Below are 19,547 nucleotides of genomic sequence, written 5' to 3' on the forward strand. Positions count from 1 at the left end.
GGCAAAATAAACGCTGCAAGCAAGCGTCTGTTTGAATTAAACAGCGAATGCGGGGGTGAGTGTCCGGTTCGCTTCTCGCTGGCTTTCCACCGTGTGAGTTTGTACCGGTCGGTCGCATCAGCTCCCGGGGTCATTGCGCACACCGGAGGAGAGGGACGTCGCTTGGTGTACATTTAAACGGGTTGAAAAAAGACAGAACTGCCGTGTACTGCAGTACAGGTGAGCAATTATTTCTCCTGCAGCACCTTCCTTTTTTTTTTTATGAGCCCCTCGAACGCTTCCACTTTTCCACCGGCATCCCAGTGGCCGTGCTAAATACTTTAGCTAATGCTAGTACTATTGCTATCAACAGTTTTAAACACGGAAACACTTACTGCTATCTCCGGGTGGCGACAGACCTTTACAGAACGCTGTGTGTGTGACTTTGCAGTCCGTTCCCGAAAACAATTGGCTGGTGCGAAGAAATGCATTCATTTATTTTTAAACATTGGTGAATATGTGAATGTGCGGATTTTAAGTGTGACACACCTTGTCCCGCTTCAAATACAAACGTGTTATAATATCCGCATCGCACGTATCCGTGCCCGCCTGTACGAACTACATTGGCTTTAAAGTGCAATCGCACCAGAAAATGCTCAACACTCGTTTGGTGGTTAATGTACCATTAGTCAACACATTGTGGGCACATTTCAATTGATATTGTGTTTTGTTGAAATGCCAGTGCTAAATAAATGTTTTATAATAATATAATTTTAATGAATTATAATAAATGCAATGATAGTAAAAATTGGCATAATTTTTTTTCCGGTTTTCGGTTTCGGACAAAAAATTTCATTTCGGTGCATCCCTAATCGTCATGATCTACTCCAGTCTGGTTTGCAAGACATATGGCGACATTAAAATGTCTTCTTTTTTTTTTTTTAACAATTATTACATTTTAAAAGGAACTGTAAGGACAAGTTTGCTCTACATTATTTATTTGGTTTAACTTGTTACTAACATAATTGTGAGATTAATTTTTCTCAAATCTTTTCCAGTTTAATACATTTTGTACAAACTTTATTTGGACGTAATCCGCCATTGTTATTTACGTCGCAACGCAGTCAGTGCGTAGTGACGTAGAATGGCGGCTGGCTCTCTGCCGAGCAATGTGAAATGCACATAAAGAAAGCAAGGCTCGCCTCCGTAAAACTAAAAACAATGGCTATTCATACAAAAACACTTCAGGAATGTATAAAGAGAAATATTAACATTAACATTACTCACCGGCATATGCTCTTCCTACGCTGCAAAAAACAACAACTTTTATTGGCATAATTTGATCGTGCCTTTTTCCTTCTACTCTCTAATGTGGCCAAATCGTGTACAACATGAACAGCGCTCCTAATAAAGGCACACACGAACAAGGGCAAGACAGTACAAATTAAAATAATTTCAATAAAATCGATTTTGGGACATTTGATATCAATTCTGAATCGTAGTAAATCAAAATCGCAATTCGTTTGAGAATCTATATTTTTTGGCACACCCCTACAAATATTTCCATCAACTGTGCTTCCACTGCAGCTTCAGACACTGATCCAATCTGCCGACCCTGGCGCTGACTACAGGATCGACCGAGCACTCAATGAGGCCTGCGAGTCCGTCATCCAGACAGCCTGCAAACATATCCGCAATGGAGACCCAATGTGAGGGCGCGCACACAAAATATGTGAAAGATCAGCCATATCATTCAGATGATGAAGCAACTCCCTTTTAGAGAGTAAGTGTGTGTCTTCGTGTGTGTGTGTAGGATCTTGTCTTGCTTGATGGAGCATCTGTACACAGAAAAGATGGTGGAGGACTGCGAACATCGACTGTTGGAGCTCCAGTATTTCATATCAAGGGACTGGAAGTGAGTGTGCTCACTGAAAGGAATTTCTCAACAAGCTAATTGTGCTGACATCCTCTCATAGCTCTATTTTTATTTCCCAAGTGGAGTGACTAACTCCTGTGGACAATCTTTTTATAGATGGACACTTTTCTTTGGATTGTAGAAGTTTTACCCTTCATATTGGGTTTTTATATACAGGGAATACACCCCTCACATTCCTGCAGATATTTAATGATATATTTTCATGGATCAACACTGAAGACATGACACTTTGACACATTGGAATGTAGTCCGTGTACAGTGTAAATTTACTGTTCCCTCAAAATAACTAAAAAATACAGCCATTAATAGCTAAACCCCTGGCAACAAAAGTGAGTACACCCCTAAGTAAAAATGTCAATATTTTGTGTGGTCACCACACTTGTATTCGTACTCCTCAGTGATGGTTGCTGCCGTAAACGCTTGACACCATCTAAACTAAATAAGTTTACCTTGGTCTCATCAGACCACAGGATATGGTCACAGTAATCTGTGTCCTTAGTCTGCTTGTCTTCAGCAAATTCTTTGCAGGCTTTCTTGTGTATCATCTTCAGAAGAGGCTTCCTTGGCAATCTTTATAGCCTCTGAGCAACAGTTCTTATTTTCAGATCTTCAGACTATTTTGCCATGAGGTGCCATGCTGAACTTTCAGTGACAAGTGTGAAACTAATACCAGATTTAACACACCTGCTCCCTATTCACACCTGAGACCTTGTAACTCTAATGTACGGAGCCCCTCTGGTGCCAGGGTATGAAAAAAATTATTTATTTTTTGCTAATCTGTACCCATAGTTTAGTATGAAATGTCTAAACTGTGGGTACAGATTGCTAAACTGTGGGAACAGATTGCTAAACTGTGGGAACAGATTACTAAACTGTGGGAACAGATTGCTAAACTGTGGGAACATATTACTAAACTGGGTACAGATGAGTGAATTGGGTACAGATTAGTAAACTATGGGTACAGATGACTAATCTGTGGGAACAGATTGATAAACTGTGGGTACAGATTAGCAACAACAAAAAAATACCCTGGCACCAAGAGGGGCTCAATGAGACGTATTGACTAAGGAGAAAAAATGACTAACTGCTCAATTTAGACATTTTCACTTAGGGGAGTGTGTACTCACTTTTGTTGCCAAAGGTTTAGTTATTGATGGCTATATTTTGTTTTATTTTGACAGAGCAATACATGTACCTGACTGTTGCACTAGATAGGCTGTAGACTTACTACTTTGATTGTTTCAAAGTGTCCTTTCTTCAGTGGTGTCCCATAATTAAATATCTGCTATAAATGTAAGGGGAGTATTCACTTTTGTGAGATACTGTACATAGTCTGTTTCCATGCCACTCTGCAAAGATTAATTGAGTAGTAATGATATGCATAGTGTCCTCTTATTTGTTTTCCCAGACTGGACCCTATATTGTACAAGAAATGCCAAGGCGATGCTGCGCGACTTTGTCACACGCACGGCTGGAATGAGACCAGTGAGTTGATGCCGCCAGGCGCCGTCTTCTCGTGTCTGTACCGCCATGCCTACCGCACGGAGGAGCAAGGCCGTCGGGTATGCCATTACACCAGAAACTCTCATATTGTATCGGATGAATTCCAAGTTGTTCGGGGATTAAAAATGCCAAACTGTGACATGTTTTTGTATAATAGGTCAACACTGACATTCAGGTAAGTGGTCAACAACCTCTGCCAATCAATATGTTGGTAAAAGGTGTGAATGATTAAGGTAATGGTTGGGACTGATGAGGGTGAATCAGGGTTCAAATTATGAATAATTTTATCTGTGCTACTTTTTTCGGGATTTTTAAAATGTGATAATCTACAATACAAAGAAAAAATGACGAGATGATGGCATGTTGGCATTATGGTATTAAACACCACCCAGCCAAAACATTATGATCAATCGCACAGTATAATGATATTCAATACCACTAATACGAAAAATTATAATTGTTCTGAGTTGGGATTGACACTGTCAGAGTGATTTTATTTTAACAAGATGTTTATCATGGTCATAATATTAAAGCTGCTTGGACATTATAATGATAGATTTTGCTCCCATTTGGTCCCATATTTCATTGAGTATTCGTTTATTGTGCATCTGTGTGTGCGTGTGCTCAGTTATCTCGGGACTGTAAAGTGGAGGTTCAGCGAATTCTCCACCAGAGGGCGCTGGATGTGAAACTGGACCCTGAGCTGCAGAAGCGCTGCATGACGGACCTCGGCAAGTGGTGCAGCGAGAAGACAGACACTGGACAGGTCAGACAAATGACTGTTCAAAGATGATGAAGATGATGCAGATTCAAGCATAGGCTTTTTTCATTCTATAAACTTACTTTGTGGGGTTTATTCGGCTTCTTCTTTTCCCTTTGCTCACAGAATTACGTGCTCTAAATCAGTGGCTCCCAACCTTTCTTAAGCCAAAGCATATATTTGCACCAAATTCACAGCAACAAGCTTTGGCTGGCTGCTAGTGCGGCTAAACACGGTGCGAAGTCGCTCTTAAGTCCTCATCATCATCTCATTGTTTGCGAATAAGCTACATTTCCGACAAGTATCGTTCTCTAAAAGGCATGACGAGGACAGATGGAGAAGCCATGCTAATTGTTAAGCTAACTCAAGTACACTTTTCACAGAATGTTGGCTGGAGCTGTATTAAGGTGGAGTGTATCTCATTTTGCATAGCAAAATAGCAGGCAGAGAAACATGTGGTGTCATGGAATTTTTAACCCCCAAAATTTCCAGGAGGCACTACAGAGCGACTGTAGTGCGCACAGTCGACAGTGGATGTGGTCATTCTGGCCATTGATTGGTTTGCATCACTTGGCCTGAGCTGTGGGTGTGCCTTGGTACTGGAAAAAATATTTATCACACTATCTGCCCAGTTAGGACCATCAAGATGCATGGCTCTGTTCCATGCAGTCACAGGCTGTGATACAGTCTCACACATCCTGGGATGTGGTAAAAAGACAGCTTGTCAGCCTGGTAGAACACCACTGGACTGACACACTTGTGGTGGCCCTCAGTAGTGATCCACAACGGCTCAGCCTACAGTCTCAGCACATGCCAACCCTTGAGAGGTTTGTTGTGGTCATGTACAGCCTTGTCAATGAAACCAGGCTTCGGCACTTTACCAGTTGGAAGAAAACTCTGGAGGCCTTGCCACCAACCCAGGCTGCCCTGTAGGGCAGTATTGCAAGACATCATTTGGAATCAGGCAATGTCAGTCCATATGGACATCTCTGACTTAAAGGACTGGGGCTGCCACAAGGACAACGGTGGTAGATGGTTGCCTTTCTGGACAACCCTTGAAGACAGCAGCAAAGCCTGTTCTATCCTCCTGCAGAGTGGCTGTGTCAAGTCATGTACAGGGAACTGCTAATGCAGCATGGCTGGTGTGCATTGCACAGGCCTCTACAAATGTGAAGGGGGATGTGTCAACAATGAAGATACATATAGGCAAGGCACTAGGTTTAGCATATGGTATCATGAAAATTACCCTTTTTGATAAATTGATTTATTGATTAGCTGGTAATTGTCATAATAGTTCTAATCTCTTGTTTTTCAGCTATGAATATGCTGAGCAAGGGAATTCTTGTTCACACTATCTCTGTTTTTGTTTTCTTTTCTTTTTAATGCCTATGTATATCTACAGTTTGCTTAAGTTTAAGGGTTGACCTTTTGAAGTTTGTTTTGAGTACAGAACTAAACTGTTTTAAGAATATATATTGCATATTACATAGGTTAAGGGAAAAATACAATAGTAAATTGTATTATGTAGATTTAAACAAATATACTACTCTAGATTGTTTCAAAAGAATGATGCGGATTTTGCTGAAAACATACTTCAAGTATGAACTGAATCTAAGTGTATGATAATGTTTCATTGTTATCGCTATAATTTAAATTTTTTACTGTTGGTCATATTGGATTTTCAAATATGACTATTAGTACTACTGTAAAAAATGTGTACCACGAAAGAAAGAAAGAAAGAAATACCAGATTCTGATTCCTTGTGGTTAACCCCCCGAAAATGTGTATCTATTTGTAAATCTTTAACCTTTCAATGACTAATAAGAAGGAAATCAGTTTTTGACGGGTGGCCATTTTTAATCGTCCAATATGGCGGCACCATTGAAAATTTGCTTTGTTTCCCGGCAGATTTGGATAGAGCATATTAAAAAGTACCAGTGTACCAACTTTCATACTTTTAGACCCAATTTGCACGATTGCCCCCCCCCCCCCCCCCTTACAGACCAGACTATTACTCCCGAAGTTGATACTAACTTCCTGTTAGTATTTAAATGTGATCCTCCATTCTCTTGCATTAGCATTGGCGCTAGGCTCGCGATGTGTTAAGAACGAAGCATGATTTTTCTGTACGTAATTCTCCTTATTGTGTGTTTAGTTTTACAGTTAACTCCAACTGGAGTGTCATTAAGCAGCTTAAAGTATGCTTAGGGACGGCAGAATCACACTGATTCCCTCCAGGCTAGCTACAAGCTACGTGGTGCATTCAGGGTCCTTTGACAACGTAGGGAATTTGTAAACGCGACACAGCGTTCTGCACATGAATCCTTTTTCTTCGATCATTACGTTTTAATGATTGAGAGATAAATGAATAAATTGCAATAAAATTTTGGTTAATCGTCCTATCAAGTTTGGCAATTTCAAGATGTGTATGTGTTTGCTTCTCAGGAGCTGGAGTGTCTGCAAGAACATCTGGAGGACCTGGTGTCTGCCTGCAGGGATGTTGTAGGCAACCTGACAGAGTTGGAGTCAGAGGTCAGTAATGTCATCACTTAAGTAGGAGTTAGAGGGAAACCGTCAGTTTTACCCTGACGTTTTCTTGTCATATTATTGTCTCGCGCAGGATATCCAAATCGACGCGTTGCTCATCAGAGCTTGCGAGCCCATGATCCAGGCCCACTGCCACGTGAGAACATTTCTAACACTTTCTAAGCACAAACACACCTTTGGTAGACTTGGTCGTTTCCAAAATTTGAACAGAACAAGTAGAAGGCAATAAGCCGAAGACTGTGTGTGTTTTTGTGTTTAGGACTTGGCTGACAACCAAATCGACACCGGTGACCTTATGGAATGTTTGGTTCAAAACAAACACCAAAAGGAGATGAATGAAAAGTGTTCAGTTGGTGTCACACACTTCCAGCTGGTAAGCTTTTATGATCTAAAATGTGCACTAACTAAAAGGAGTAACTACTTGGAGCAATAGTAGCAGTTGTAGTGATTGTAGTAGTATTTTGTCGCTATCCTGTGAAAAACACTAATGTCCTTTTTCTTTTCTTCGTCTTCGACAGCGGCGATTTGTAGGAGTAGTAGCAGTACTTGTAATAGTAGCAGTATTTGTATTAGTACTCGTAGCAATCATACAAGTATTGCTACTACTATATTTATTACTAGAAGTACTTTTACAGGTGCTACAAGTTACAAGTACTACTGCGGGGTGGCATGACTCAGTGGTAGAGTAGTACATATAGTAGTAGTAGTAGTACTTGCAGCAATCATACAAGTACTGCTACTACTATATGTGCTACTACAAGTACTTTTAAAGGTGCTATAACTTACAAGTATTACTATGGGGCGGCATGACTCAGTGGTAGAGTGGTCAACTTGCAAACCCGAGGTTGTGTGTTTGATCCCAGGCCATTGTGACTATGTCTAAGTATCCTTGAGCAAGATACTGAACCCTCAGTTGCTCCTGATGCTGCCCGAGGTTGTGTGTTTGATCCCAGGCCATTGTGACTATGTCTAAGTATCCTTGAGCAAGATACTGAACCCTCAGTTGCTCCTGATGCTGCGTAGATAAATGGTGGGAAAGTGCTGTATAAATGAAGTACCATTTACTATTTATGACTACTCCCAAGGATTCTGGTTTGTTCCTTTTACAATATCATCGTGGTTGCTAAAAACGTACTCATTGGCAATTTTTTACTGTTTCCTAGTTGGGAATTAATAAAGGTTTACTAGTGGTTTGGATTCCTTTGAAAAGTGGCCTGAAATCAACAAAATGAAATTTAGCAATGTATAAACCTTTAATATACTGAATTGTAGGGCTGCAACTAGCGATTATTTCAGTTATCAATTAATCTATTGATTGTTTTATTTTTTTAAATGCTTGAATTTCCATCTCTTTTTTCAAAACCAGGACATTATTTCAAATCACAAATTCGTTTTGATTCAGATACTGGTTTGGTTTGTCACATGAGGAAAATAGGGGGGGATGTTCGTCATTGTTTTCCACAAAAAGTTGTTTTATTTGGGTTCTAATCAGTCATACTGAGTGAGAACGTTGCCACCCACCGATACCCAAACTCAAAGTCTTCCTGTCTTGTTGTAAAGATTCAGATGAAGGATTTCCGCTTCTCGTATAAGTTCAAGATGGCTTGCAAGGAAGATGTGCTGCGCTTGTGTCCTAACATCAAAAAGAAGTACGTACAATGTTTGTCACATTGCATTTCTACTTCTTATTATAAACTCATATAGTCTGACTTGAATTGACTCATGGTAGCCAATGTGCATTGTTTTATCTGATGTGATTGCGTCTGTCATTCAGAGTGGACGTGGTGATCTGCCTCAGCACCACCGTGAGGAACGACACGCTGCAAGAGGGCAAAGAGCAGCGGGTCTCCCTGAAATGTCGGAAACAGCTGCGTGTGGAGGAGCTGGAAATGGTTGAGATGTTTGCCATAGCCAATCAAAAATCATTTCTGCTCGTTGACCCAAATCCGCATTTCAAGCTCAAATGTACAAATATCTTGTTGTAGTCTGAGGATATCCGGTTGGAACCGGAGCTGTATGATCCTTGCAAGTCCGACATTAGTCGTCTGTGTCCCAACGTGGCCTTTGGCAATGCTCAGGTGAGATCAGGAAAGTTTGATTGCCAACAAATTGTTCAACCAACGAGTGTCTGTTTGCCTTCCTCCTCAGATGATCGAGTGTCTGAAGGAGCAGAAGAAGCAGCTGAGTCAGCGCTGCCACCAGCGGATCTTCAAGCTGCAGGAGGCCGAGATGACGGACCCCGAGCTCGACTACCAGCTTATGAGAGTCTGCAAGCAGATGATCAAGGTGAGCGGACTGCTGACAAAAGCAGCAGGCAAAATTATCTGCTCAAATTCAGTCAAATGATTCCAAACTCATTGGACAGTGCAGATGACCCCAAGCTTACTGCGGAAGCAGCTTAAGAGTTTTTTTTTTTTTAAGGCAAAGAAGTGGAATGTTATGCAATGGCCAAATTGATCATCTGACCTGAATCTGATTGAGCATATATTTCGCTTGCAGAAAGTTTGATTTATGATTGTTAATTTGTTCCATTATTTTTGTTCCCTTACATAGTGAAAGGCATATATACAGTGTTCCCTCGCTGTAACGCAGTTCATCTTTCACGCCCTTGCTGTTTCTCTTTCACAAGTTAATTTCAGAAAGGGGGAAAAACTTTAGTTGTTTTTATTTACACCAACACAGCATCAAAAAATTTGAAAAATATTTACAGTGCAAGTCCAATCCAAAAACAGTCCGAACAATATTTCCCATAAATCCCATTGGTCTTTTCTGCAATTTACTGTGGTAGCCAATCACTCACCATCCCACTTGCCTGAGCACTTCCCTACAAATGATTTTGGATCCCTTTAAATACCCCCAGCCCCTCCCTCCGGGCAAACCATTTAGCCAATCATGGGGTATAATACCAAAAAGTAACCAAAAATAACTAAAGCATGTAAATAAATAATATCTGCAACATATATTAACCATAACAAAAATCCTCCATTCACAATTTGTAACTTAATCTCTCAAAAGAAGAACAAACTCATCAAATAATAAACCAAACTACTTTATTGGTATAATCCATAGTCATGTGACACTTCAAGCGAGCAAAAAGCGCTATTTAAGTGGGAATCAGGAAGTGCTTCGATTTGGTCCAGTGTTCATTGTGAGCAGTTTGTGAAAGTGTCGAATTACGGGGGGAATTTGTGTGGGCTGTGTGAAAACAGTTTAGACGGACCTCATCTAACGAAAAGCGAGCAGCGCGCGCTCACATGGGCTGCTCCTCTCAGCTAGACGGCAGCGTGCCGTCGGGGAGTGGCGGACAGTCATAGGTGCTCAGTCACATTTTCGCATTTTTTAGTACAGTTTTTATTTTATTTATTTTACTAAAGTGTTTCTATTTGTATTTTATTTTTTAATCAATGACGGTTTGTGACTGTCACAGGGTTCCCGCGGGGTCTAAAAAAGTCCTAAAAAGTCTCAAATTCAGAAACTTAAATTTTAGGCCTTAAATGTCTTAAACACCCATATGTTAATCCCAAATCTAAAATTTAATTTACCCAAGTATTAAATTCTTATATCCGCTCCTTCCATTCCGAGAACAAAAAAGATGTGCCTGTTGCGATGTTTCTCCAGTCTGTGTATGGGAAAATGTCCACATCAAAAGCAAATGGGTGCATTTTAGGGGATGCGTATGTATTATAGTCAATGTAGTTCGGGCGGGCGGGTACTTCATGGCGGTTAGCATAACATCTAGCTTATTGCATTCGGATCACGGCAGATAAAACCCTTCGATCGCTGTAAATAGTTTTCAATTGGGTGGGGGTCGCTGTCTGTAGCGTACATTGAGTTTGATCATCTCGCAGCATTCTCAGCAATTAGTCTTGTATTTGTCTTTATTCATTTTATTAACAGCTTCAACTCGAAGTTAGCACATGACGCTATCCCTTTGCGGCTCTCTTTTTCGGCTGTCTATGAATTATGTCATTATGTGGGTGCGCCTTAGTGTGCCACCAAGTGTTCAGACGGAGACACTACAGTTTGTGTGGAAACCTGTTAAATGGGAGCTACTTTAGGCATGCTGTTGTATTGAATTGTTATTTGCATTTGCCTTAAAAAAAAAAAAAACTTGTACAACCACTTATTTTGGATGTGACTTTTATGGTCACTAGACATTTTACTTTTCTTTTTTTTTTTACATATTTAGTTTTTAAAATTCATCTTATTGTGTATTGTACAGGGTGTGTGGAGTAAAATACAAATGGCCCTAGAAATTTGATCAATAAATGTGATTACACTCCTCCGTAAGTCATCACCTTATCCTGGTGGAGGGTTTTGCGTGATCCTAGGAGCTATGTTGTCTGGGGCTTTATGCCCCTGGCAGGGTCACTCATGGCAAACAGGTCCTAGGTGAGGGACCAGACAAAGCATGGCTCAAACAGACCCCTTATGATGAGTAAAAATATTAGATCTTGGTTTCCCTTGCCGGAAGCGGGTCAGCAGGGCTTCCCTCTGGAGCCAGGCCTGGAGGCGGGGCTCGAAGGCGAGTGTCTGGTGGTCGGGCCTTCACCCATGGGCCCGAAAAGACAACGTGTGTCCGCCTTCCTATGGGCTCTCACCACCGGTAAGAGAGCTGGGTGGCGGCCAAAGGCGGGAACTTCGGCGGTCCGATCCCCGGCTACAGAAGCTAGCTCTTGGGACATGGAATGTCACCTCTCTGGCGGGGAAGGAGCCCAAGCTGGTGTGTGAGGCAGAGAAATTCCGACTAGACATAGTCGGACTCTCCTTCACACACGGCTTGGGCTCTGGTACCAACCCTCTCGAGAGGGCTTGGACTCTCTTCCACTCTGGTGTTGCCCACGGTGAGAGGCGCAGAGCAGGTGTGGGCATATATATTGCCCCCCGGCTTGGCACCTGTATGTTAGGGTTCACCCTGGTAGACGAGAGGGTAGCCTCCCTCCAACTTGGACCATGTTCAAACATAGGGGTGTCCATATGTGCACTTTGCACCAGGAGGACACCCTAGGCCGCAGTTCGATGATCGACTTTGTAGTCATGTCTTCGGATTTGCGGCTGCATGTTTTGGACACTTGGGAGAAGAGAGGGGCGGAGCTGTCAACTGATCACCACCTGGTGGTGTGTTGGCTCCTATGGTGGGGGAAGGTGCCGGTCAGACCTGGCAGACCCAAACGTATTGTGAGGGTCTGCTGGGAACGTCTGGCAGAATCCCTTGTCAGAAAGAGTTTCAACACCCACCTCCGGCAGAACTTCTCTCTTGTCCCGAGGGAGGTGGGGGACATTGAGTCAGAGTGGGCCATGTTCCGCGCCTCCATTGTTGAGGCGGCCGCTCTGAACTGTGGCCGTAAGGTGGTTGATGCCTGTCGTGGCGGCAAGCCTCAAACCTGCTGGTGGACACCAGCGGTAAGCTGAAGAAGGAGTCCTGTCTGGCTTTTTTGGCCTGTGGGACTCCGGAGGCAGCTGACAGGTAGCGGCTGGCCAAGCGGAATGCAGCTTTGGCGGTCGCTGAGGCAAAAACTCTGACATAGGAGGATTTTGGTGAGGCCATGGAAAACGATTTCCGGATGGCTTCGAAGAAATTCTGGTCCACCATCTGGCGTCTCAGGAGAGGATAGCAGTGCACCATTAACACTGTGTATAGTGGACATGGGGTGCTGCTGACCTCGACTCGGGACGTCGTGAGTCGGTGGGGAGAATACTTCGAAGACCTCCTCAATTCCACCAACACGCCTTCCTTTGAGGAAGCAGAGTCTGGAGACTCTGAGGTGGGCTCTCCTATCTCTGGGGTCGAAGTCACTGAGGTGGTTGGAAAAGCTCCTCGGTGGCAGGGCCCCGGGGTGGATGAGCTCCGCCTGGAGTTCCTAAAGGCTCTGGATGTTGTGGGGCTGTCGAGGTTGACACGCCTCTACAACATCGCATGGACATCGGGGACAGTGCCTTTGGATTGGCAGACCGGAGTGGTGGGCCCCCTTTTTAAGAAGGGGGACCAGAGAGTGTGCTCCAACTATAGCGGGATCACACTCCTCAGCCTCCCTGCAAGGTCTATTCAGGGGTGCTGGAGAGGATGGTCCGTTGGGAAGTCGAATCTCTGATTCAGGGAGAGCAGTGTGGTTTTCGTCTTGGTCGTGGAACAGTGGACGAGCTCTACACCCTCAGTAGGGTCCTTGAAGGTGAATGGGAGTTCGCTCAACCAGTCTATATGTGTTTTGTGGATTTGGAGAAGGCGTTCGACCGTGTCCCTCGGGGAGTCCTGTGGGTGGTGCTTCGGGAGTACAGGGTACCAAGCCCCCTGATACGGGCTGTTCGATCCCTGTATGACCGGTGCCAGAGTTTGGTCCGCATTGCCGGCAGTAAGTCGGATTCGTTCTTGGTGGGGTTTGGACTCTGCCAAGGTTGCCCTTTGTCACCGATTCTGTTCATAACTAGTATTGTTCCGATACCGTTTTTTGGCCCCCGATTCCGATACCCAGCTTTGCTTTATTGGCCAATACCGATACCGAAGTTTTTTTTTCTCAACATGAAAAAGCTGTTCTGCCATTGGTTCAGAGCATTCAAGGGCCAATAGGATATGTCAGCTCGGCATGCAGTGAACATGTCACACATCAGTGAATGCCGTGCATGAGCAAGACACAAGATGCTGCATCCAAAATCCTATATTAGCATCAGAATTAATGGTATCGGCATGTTACTTGTTAGTATTCACTGATACAGATACCACTTTTCTTAATCACTTCGGGGCCTCTGCCGATACCAGTATCGGTATCTGAACAACACTATTCATAACTTTTATGGACAGAATTTCTAGGCGCAGCCGAAGCGTTGAGGGGTTCCGGTTTAGTGGCCTCAGTATTGCATCTCTGCTTTTTGCAGATGATGTGGTGCTGTTGGCTTCATCAAGCCGTGATCTCAAACTCTCACTGAAGCGGTTCACAGCAGAGTATGAAATGGTTGGGATGAAGATCAGCACCTCCAAATCCAAGACCATGGTCCTTAGTCAGAAAAGGGTGGCGTGACCTCTCCGGGTCGGGGATGAGATCCTGCCCCAAGTGGAGGAGTTCAAGTATCTTGGGGTCTTGTTCACGTGTAAGGGTAGGTTGGAGCGGGAGATTGACAGGCTGATCGGTGAAGCATCTGCAGTGATGCGGACTCTGTATCAGTCCGTTGTGGTGAAGAAGAAGCTGGGCCGAAAGGCGAAGCTCTCGATTTACTGTTCGATCTATGTTCCTACCCTCACCTATGGTCACGAGCTGTGGGTCATGACCGAAAGAACAAGATCCCGGATACAAGCGGCCGAAATGAGTTTCCTCCGCAGGGTGTCCAGGCTCTCCCTTAGAGATAGGGTGAGAAGCTCGGTCATTCTCACGTTGAGAGGAGCCAGTTGAGGTGGCTCGGGCATTTGCTTCGGATGCCTCTTGGACGGCTCCTTGGAGAGGTTTTCCGGGCATGTCCCACCAGCGGGAGGCCCCAGGGACGACCCAGGACACGCTGGAGAGACTATATCTCTTGGCTGGCCTTGGAGCGCCTTGGGATCCAGCCGGAGGAGCTGGTTGAAGTTGCTGGGGAGAGGGAAGACTGGGTTTCCCTCCTAAAGCTGCTGCCCCCGCGCCCTGACCCCGGATAAGCGGTAGTAAATTTAGAGTTATGTTTTACTAATTGTGAATCTCTTATTAGGAATCTTTACATTATTTATTCTCTTTTTTTTTCTCTTATTATTGCAGCTACCTTTTTTTGTTTTGTTTTCCCAAGTGGTGTCGTGCTTGCAGTGATGAAGTGGCGAGTTCTGGTGATGTGCTGTGTTGTCGTCATCCTCAAAAACGGAATGTTTGTTCAATCGTTGACATTGCATCACCAAAAAAACCAAGCGATTTTCAACATTCGAGATTGGTGAATAATTTGTCAAATAAATAAATAAAAATAAAAAATACACACACATGGGGACGATTAATAGTATTGATTTGAAAAATGTTAAAATTACCAAAAAGGCTAGCACTATAGAGGGCATGTGCTGGTTCTGGCATGGCCACCACCCGAAAAGGCTTAACGTAGAATCCTGCATTAGCATTATAGCACAGTGTCTGCCACTTGCTTCTGTAAAATGGGTAAATGTCAGTTTAACAAGAATTGGCTTGAAAGTACCTTGTTTTTCAGCTGGTTGGAAGAGGTAGCAGGTGATAGGCACTCGGCTCGTTGCATAGTATGCAAAAAAATATCTAAAGTTGGGTACTTTGGACGTGAAGGTCCTTGAGTCACACGCAAAAGCCGGAAAGCACTATGCTATGACTTGAAGTTGGTCTAAAAAAAAAATAAAATTCTCATAATGGTCTAAAAAAAAGTGCCTAAAAATGTATTTTACTGTTTCAGTTACTGGTTTGATAAGTCTGCTTTGTTCATGAAAGATTACAGAAATTAGAGAATAATTACTGCTTTGGACTGCTTTGAATTTGGACTTGAAAATATTACTCGACTACTAAAACAGGGTTTCCGAAGGGCATTAAAAGTCACTAAGTGGATTTTGATAAAACAAAGCCCTTAAATGGCATTAAGAAGCATTTGATGTCAAGAGGCATTAAGAAATTAATTGTTCATGCTTTATTTTACTTACAATGTTGTGTAAAGGAGTCACCATAACACAATTTAGCAATAATAAATGTTAAAATTTACAATAAACAAAATCGCCTGCCCTGGAGTCAAAGAAAAATGTAGTCTTCCTGTCACCAATGTCCAACATAAAAAACTAATGCCACCTAGAGGCAGAAAATTACCTCAGCACAAATCTGTGACTCAGTTTCACACTACTTTTAACTGTAACTATTGTAAAAGTACTTATCGAAAAATTACTGTATCAATGATATAAAAGCTCATTTGTATTTGGTAACCATATATTTTTTTTTTTTATGTTTATGAGTATGAAAAACTTGCAAAAGATATTTTATTGTACATTTTCAACAGATACAGTATAAAGTCTGATTAATTTAAGATTAATTGCAAGTTAACTGCGGGAATCATGTAGGCATTGAATTGGTTTTAAGTTGCATTAAAATGTATGAAATTAGATTTGATGATACTTGCAGAAATCCTGTAAAATAGACACCTCTAGTTTGAACATTGAGAGTGTTAAAACAATAGAGAAATGTGAGAAAATGTTCATGATGAATGAATGACAAATGCTCTGAGAAAAGTGTGTGGTAAGAGATTTTACAGCCTTAAAACATATTGTATATAATGAATGTGTAACAAATTTATAATAAATAAACATAAAGCTGACTACTTTGCGGATTTCACCTTTTTTAGGTGTTTTTTGGAACGTAACTCCATGGGGGCGAGTGATTTGTTACTTGCCATCACTGAATATGACAAACTCTCTTTTTCAGAGATTCTGCACTGAAGCCGACGCCCGGAATGTTCTCCAGTGTCTGAAACAGAACAAGAACAGCGAGCTGATGGATCCAAAGTGTAAACAGATGATCACCAAGAGACAGATCACACAGAACACAGGTTGGTAGGCAGCAAGCAGCATTTGACCGACTGGACCGGAACCCGAATGTCCACCCTGGTCCAGATTACAGATTGAACCCGGTGTTGAGGAAAGCTTGCCGAGCCGACATCCCCAAATTCTGCCAGTCCATCGTCAACAAAGCGAGCGAAGACAACGAGCTGGAGGGTCAGGTGATCGCCTGCCTCAAGCTCAAATATGCCGATCAGGTCAGACTCATCATCGGACATCTTCCAACCTCAGATAAGGCAAAGCCAGACTTCTGAATTGTCGCTTGTCATGTGCGGGTTCGTTTTAGAGATTATCTTCGGACTGCGAGGACCAGATCCGAGTTATCCTCCAGGAGTCGGCGCTGGACTACAGACTGGACCCACAGCTGCAGATGCACTGCTCGGACGAGGTACACCGGACCTTTTTCTTATCCAGCTTCTCGTCTTGTAACTCCGACTCCTCCCGCAGATCTCCCGGCTGTGTGCGGAGGAGGCGGCCGCTCAGGAGCAGACCGGTCAGGTGGAAGAGTGCCTCAAAGTCAACCTGCTCAAAATCAAACAGGAAGCCTGTAAAAAGGTACACAAAAACCATCTCCATCTTATAAACTGCTCTACAATATTAGTCGATTCATCGATTAAATAATCGATATATTAATCGATTATAAAAATATTCGATAGTGACAGCATACTTTAGTCCCTCTTCTGTGGCTGTCTGTGGATCTGTAAAATTTGTAGAAATTATTTTATTTTACTAGATAGGTAGATGAAAATGTTTTACCTTAAAATGTCCAGAAAATTGCCAAAATGTCAGAAAAATTCATTAAGAAATGTCAGGAAAGAAAAATTCAAAAAGTAACCAAAAAAATGTCCAAAATCAAAACATGAAATCACGAAAATTATCATAAAATGTCCAAAAAATTGCCAAAAATGTCAGAAAAAATGAATTAAGAAAAGGCAGGAAAGAAAAATTCAAAAAGTTACCCAAAAAATTTCCAAAATCAAAACATGAAATCCCGAAAATAATCATAAAATGTCCACAAAATTGCCCAAAATGTCAGAAAAAATGAATTAAGAAAAGGCAGGAAAGAAAATTTTAAAAAGTAACTAAAAAAAGTTCCAAAAACAAAACAGGAAATCCCGAAAATTACTATCAAATGTCCACAAAATTTCTGAAAAATTATCTAAGAAAAGGCAGGAAAGAAAAATTCAAAATGTAATCAAATCAATACTCTAAAACAAAACAAGCAATCCCAAACATTGCCTTAAAATTTCCACAAAATGTCCAAAAATGTCAGAAATTGATAGGAATTTTTTTTTTGCTATAACATAGGAAGAAGAAAGGCAAAAAAGCAAACCCATAATATACACATAAAATTGCCTAAAATGTCAGGAAAGTGAATTAAGCAAAAGCAGGAAAGAGAATGTTCAAAAATAACAAAAAAATGTCCAAAAACTAAACTTGAAATCCCCCAAATAATCATAAAATATCCACAAAATTGCCAAAAATGTGAGAAATTGATAGGACAAAAGTAAGAATGAAAAACAGCTATAACATAATGAATAACCATAATATCCACATAAAATTGTCAAAAATTTGAGAAATTAGACCGCAAGGTGTTGTCGCTTGAAGATTGATTTCTGGACGTGTTGAAAATTGTTCTCCCTGCAGGAGGTCTTGAACATGCTGAAGGAGAGTAAAGCCGACATCTTTGTGGACCCGGTCCTCCACACAGCCTGTGCCTTGGACCTCAAGCATCACTGCGCTGCCATCACGCCAGGACGGGGACGACGTGGGTGCTCTCGTACCGTCACACTTTTGACTTGAAACGTGACAAAGCAGCCATTTTGTTTTCTTGTGGCCATGCAGAGATGTCGTGTCTGATGGAGGCCTTGCAGGACAAGCGAGTTCGCCTGCAGCCCGAGTGCAAGAAAAGACTTCAGGACCGCATCGACATGTGGAGCTACGCGGCCAAGGTCAGCGAGCTTTCCTGTCAAAAGAGAATAAAATAAATGACCCCAAAAATCAGTGTGGAGCCGCAAAAACATTTCAACATTGTGACAGAAGGAAACCGTGTTTTAGTGTTAGTGCACCATAACACAAACATGTGCAGCATTCAATATATGGAGGTTCATCTTCTCTACTTTTTTCATATCATTTTACATTTTATTCCTTTCTAATTTTTGATATTTTTGACAATTTTGTGTGTATATTATGGTCATTTTCTGCCTTCTTCCTTTCTTGGACATGTTAGAGCAATTTTTTCTGTTTTTTTTCTAACAATTTCGGACATTTTATGGTAATTTGGGGGATTTCTTGTTTTGTTTTTGGATAATTTTTTGGGCTACTTTTAGAACATTTTCTTTCCTGCTTTTTCTTAATTAAATTTTCTGACATTTTTGGCCATTTCATGGATATATTATGGTCATTTTCTGCCTTTCGTTTTCCGTTTTTGGGCATGTTATAGCTTTTTTGTTGTTGCTTTTTTTCTGTCTTTTTTGCTATCAATTTCTGAATTTTTGGGCAATTTTGTGAACATTTTGTGGTAATTTTTGGGATTTCACATTTTGTTTTTGGACATTTTTTGTTTACTGTTTGAACATTTTTTTCCTACCTTTCATTCAACGTTCTTACATTTTTGGCAATTTCATGGATATTTTATGGTCATTTTCTGCTTTTCCTCTTCCTTTTTGGACATTTTAAGGTAACTTTTTCATTTACCTTTTGTGTGTATCTGACAACTTCAACATTTGGAATCTTGACATTTTTACAATATTTATTCATTTGTTATCCAAAATCATTAATTCATTCAAAGAATGAATAAAAATGTGTTTAAAAAAAAAAAAGTAATAATAATAATTAATTCAACATTAAATTTTTTGGGGAGATCCACAGGAATCACAGAAGAGAAACTAAAGTAATGCTGTCAAATATTTTTTGAATTAATTAATCTATCAATTATTCAATCAATTAATCGACTAATCAGATTCATTTTAATTTTGCATTTAAGTGTATTAAAAAAGCACCCCCCCCCCCTCATTACTGTTTAACCAGTGACTGGTGTTTATTACATAATTCTTATTCATAAAGTGATTTATAATAAAAAAAATGGTGGGGGGGGGGGTGGACTATGTTACCGGATCCGTAATTGTTTTCCACAGATGTTTGCAAATGTCTTATTTTAATTAAACCCAGAAGATAATCAGTGAACAATTTCTGTTGATATGCTGAAATCGGAGGATTTGAAAAAAACAAGAAGAAAAAAAGGCTACTAAAATAATTGTCGATTTAACTTTAGAATCAATTACTTAATTTTGACAGCTCTAAGATGAAAGAGCCAC

The 19,547-nt window shown here is 41.4% G+C and overlaps 1 protein-coding gene across 2 annotated transcripts in view; it reads left to right on the forward strand.

The window, feature by feature from the left end:
* LOC147177550 (Golgi apparatus protein 1-like) overlaps positions 1 to 19,547 on the forward strand; it is a 37,668-nt gene that overhangs the window by 16,671 nt on the left and 1,450 nt on the right. The window contains exons 9-26 of one of the 2 annotated variants that reach the window (XM_086071509.1): positions 1,567 to 1,688; positions 1,793 to 1,894; positions 3,324 to 3,477; positions 3,576 to 3,593; positions 4,047 to 4,184; positions 6,624 to 6,710; positions 6,799 to 6,861; positions 6,985 to 7,098; positions 8,286 to 8,374; positions 8,500 to 8,617; positions 8,711 to 8,803; positions 8,874 to 9,011; positions 16,097 to 16,220; positions 16,285 to 16,427; positions 16,517 to 16,618; positions 16,678 to 16,785; positions 17,878 to 17,998; positions 18,076 to 18,182. In XM_086071509.1, coding sequence (XP_085927635.1) covers positions 1,567 to 1,688; positions 1,793 to 1,894; positions 3,324 to 3,477; positions 3,576 to 3,593; positions 4,047 to 4,184; positions 6,624 to 6,710; positions 6,799 to 6,861; positions 6,985 to 7,098; positions 8,286 to 8,374; positions 8,500 to 8,617; positions 8,711 to 8,803; positions 8,874 to 9,011; positions 16,097 to 16,220; positions 16,285 to 16,427; positions 16,517 to 16,618; positions 16,678 to 16,785; positions 17,878 to 17,998; positions 18,076 to 18,182 — 1,941 coding nt within the window. The remainder of the gene's footprint in view (positions 1 to 1,566; positions 1,689 to 1,792; positions 1,895 to 3,323; positions 3,478 to 3,575; positions 3,594 to 4,046; positions 4,185 to 6,623; positions 6,711 to 6,798; positions 6,862 to 6,984; positions 7,099 to 8,285; positions 8,375 to 8,499; positions 8,618 to 8,710; positions 8,804 to 8,873; positions 9,012 to 16,096; positions 16,221 to 16,284; positions 16,428 to 16,516; positions 16,619 to 16,677; positions 16,786 to 17,877; positions 17,999 to 18,075; positions 18,183 to 19,547) is intronic. The other variant, XM_086071511.1, reaches the window with a different exon arrangement.

The sequence above is a fragment of the Leptonotus elevatus genome, chromosome 3 (genome assembly GCF_054856555.1).
Source record: "Leptonotus elevatus isolate MCC_2025b chromosome 3, RoL_Lele_1.0, whole genome shotgun sequence".
Taxonomy (NCBI): Eukaryota; Metazoa; Chordata; class Actinopteri; order Syngnathiformes; family Syngnathidae; genus Leptonotus; species Leptonotus elevatus.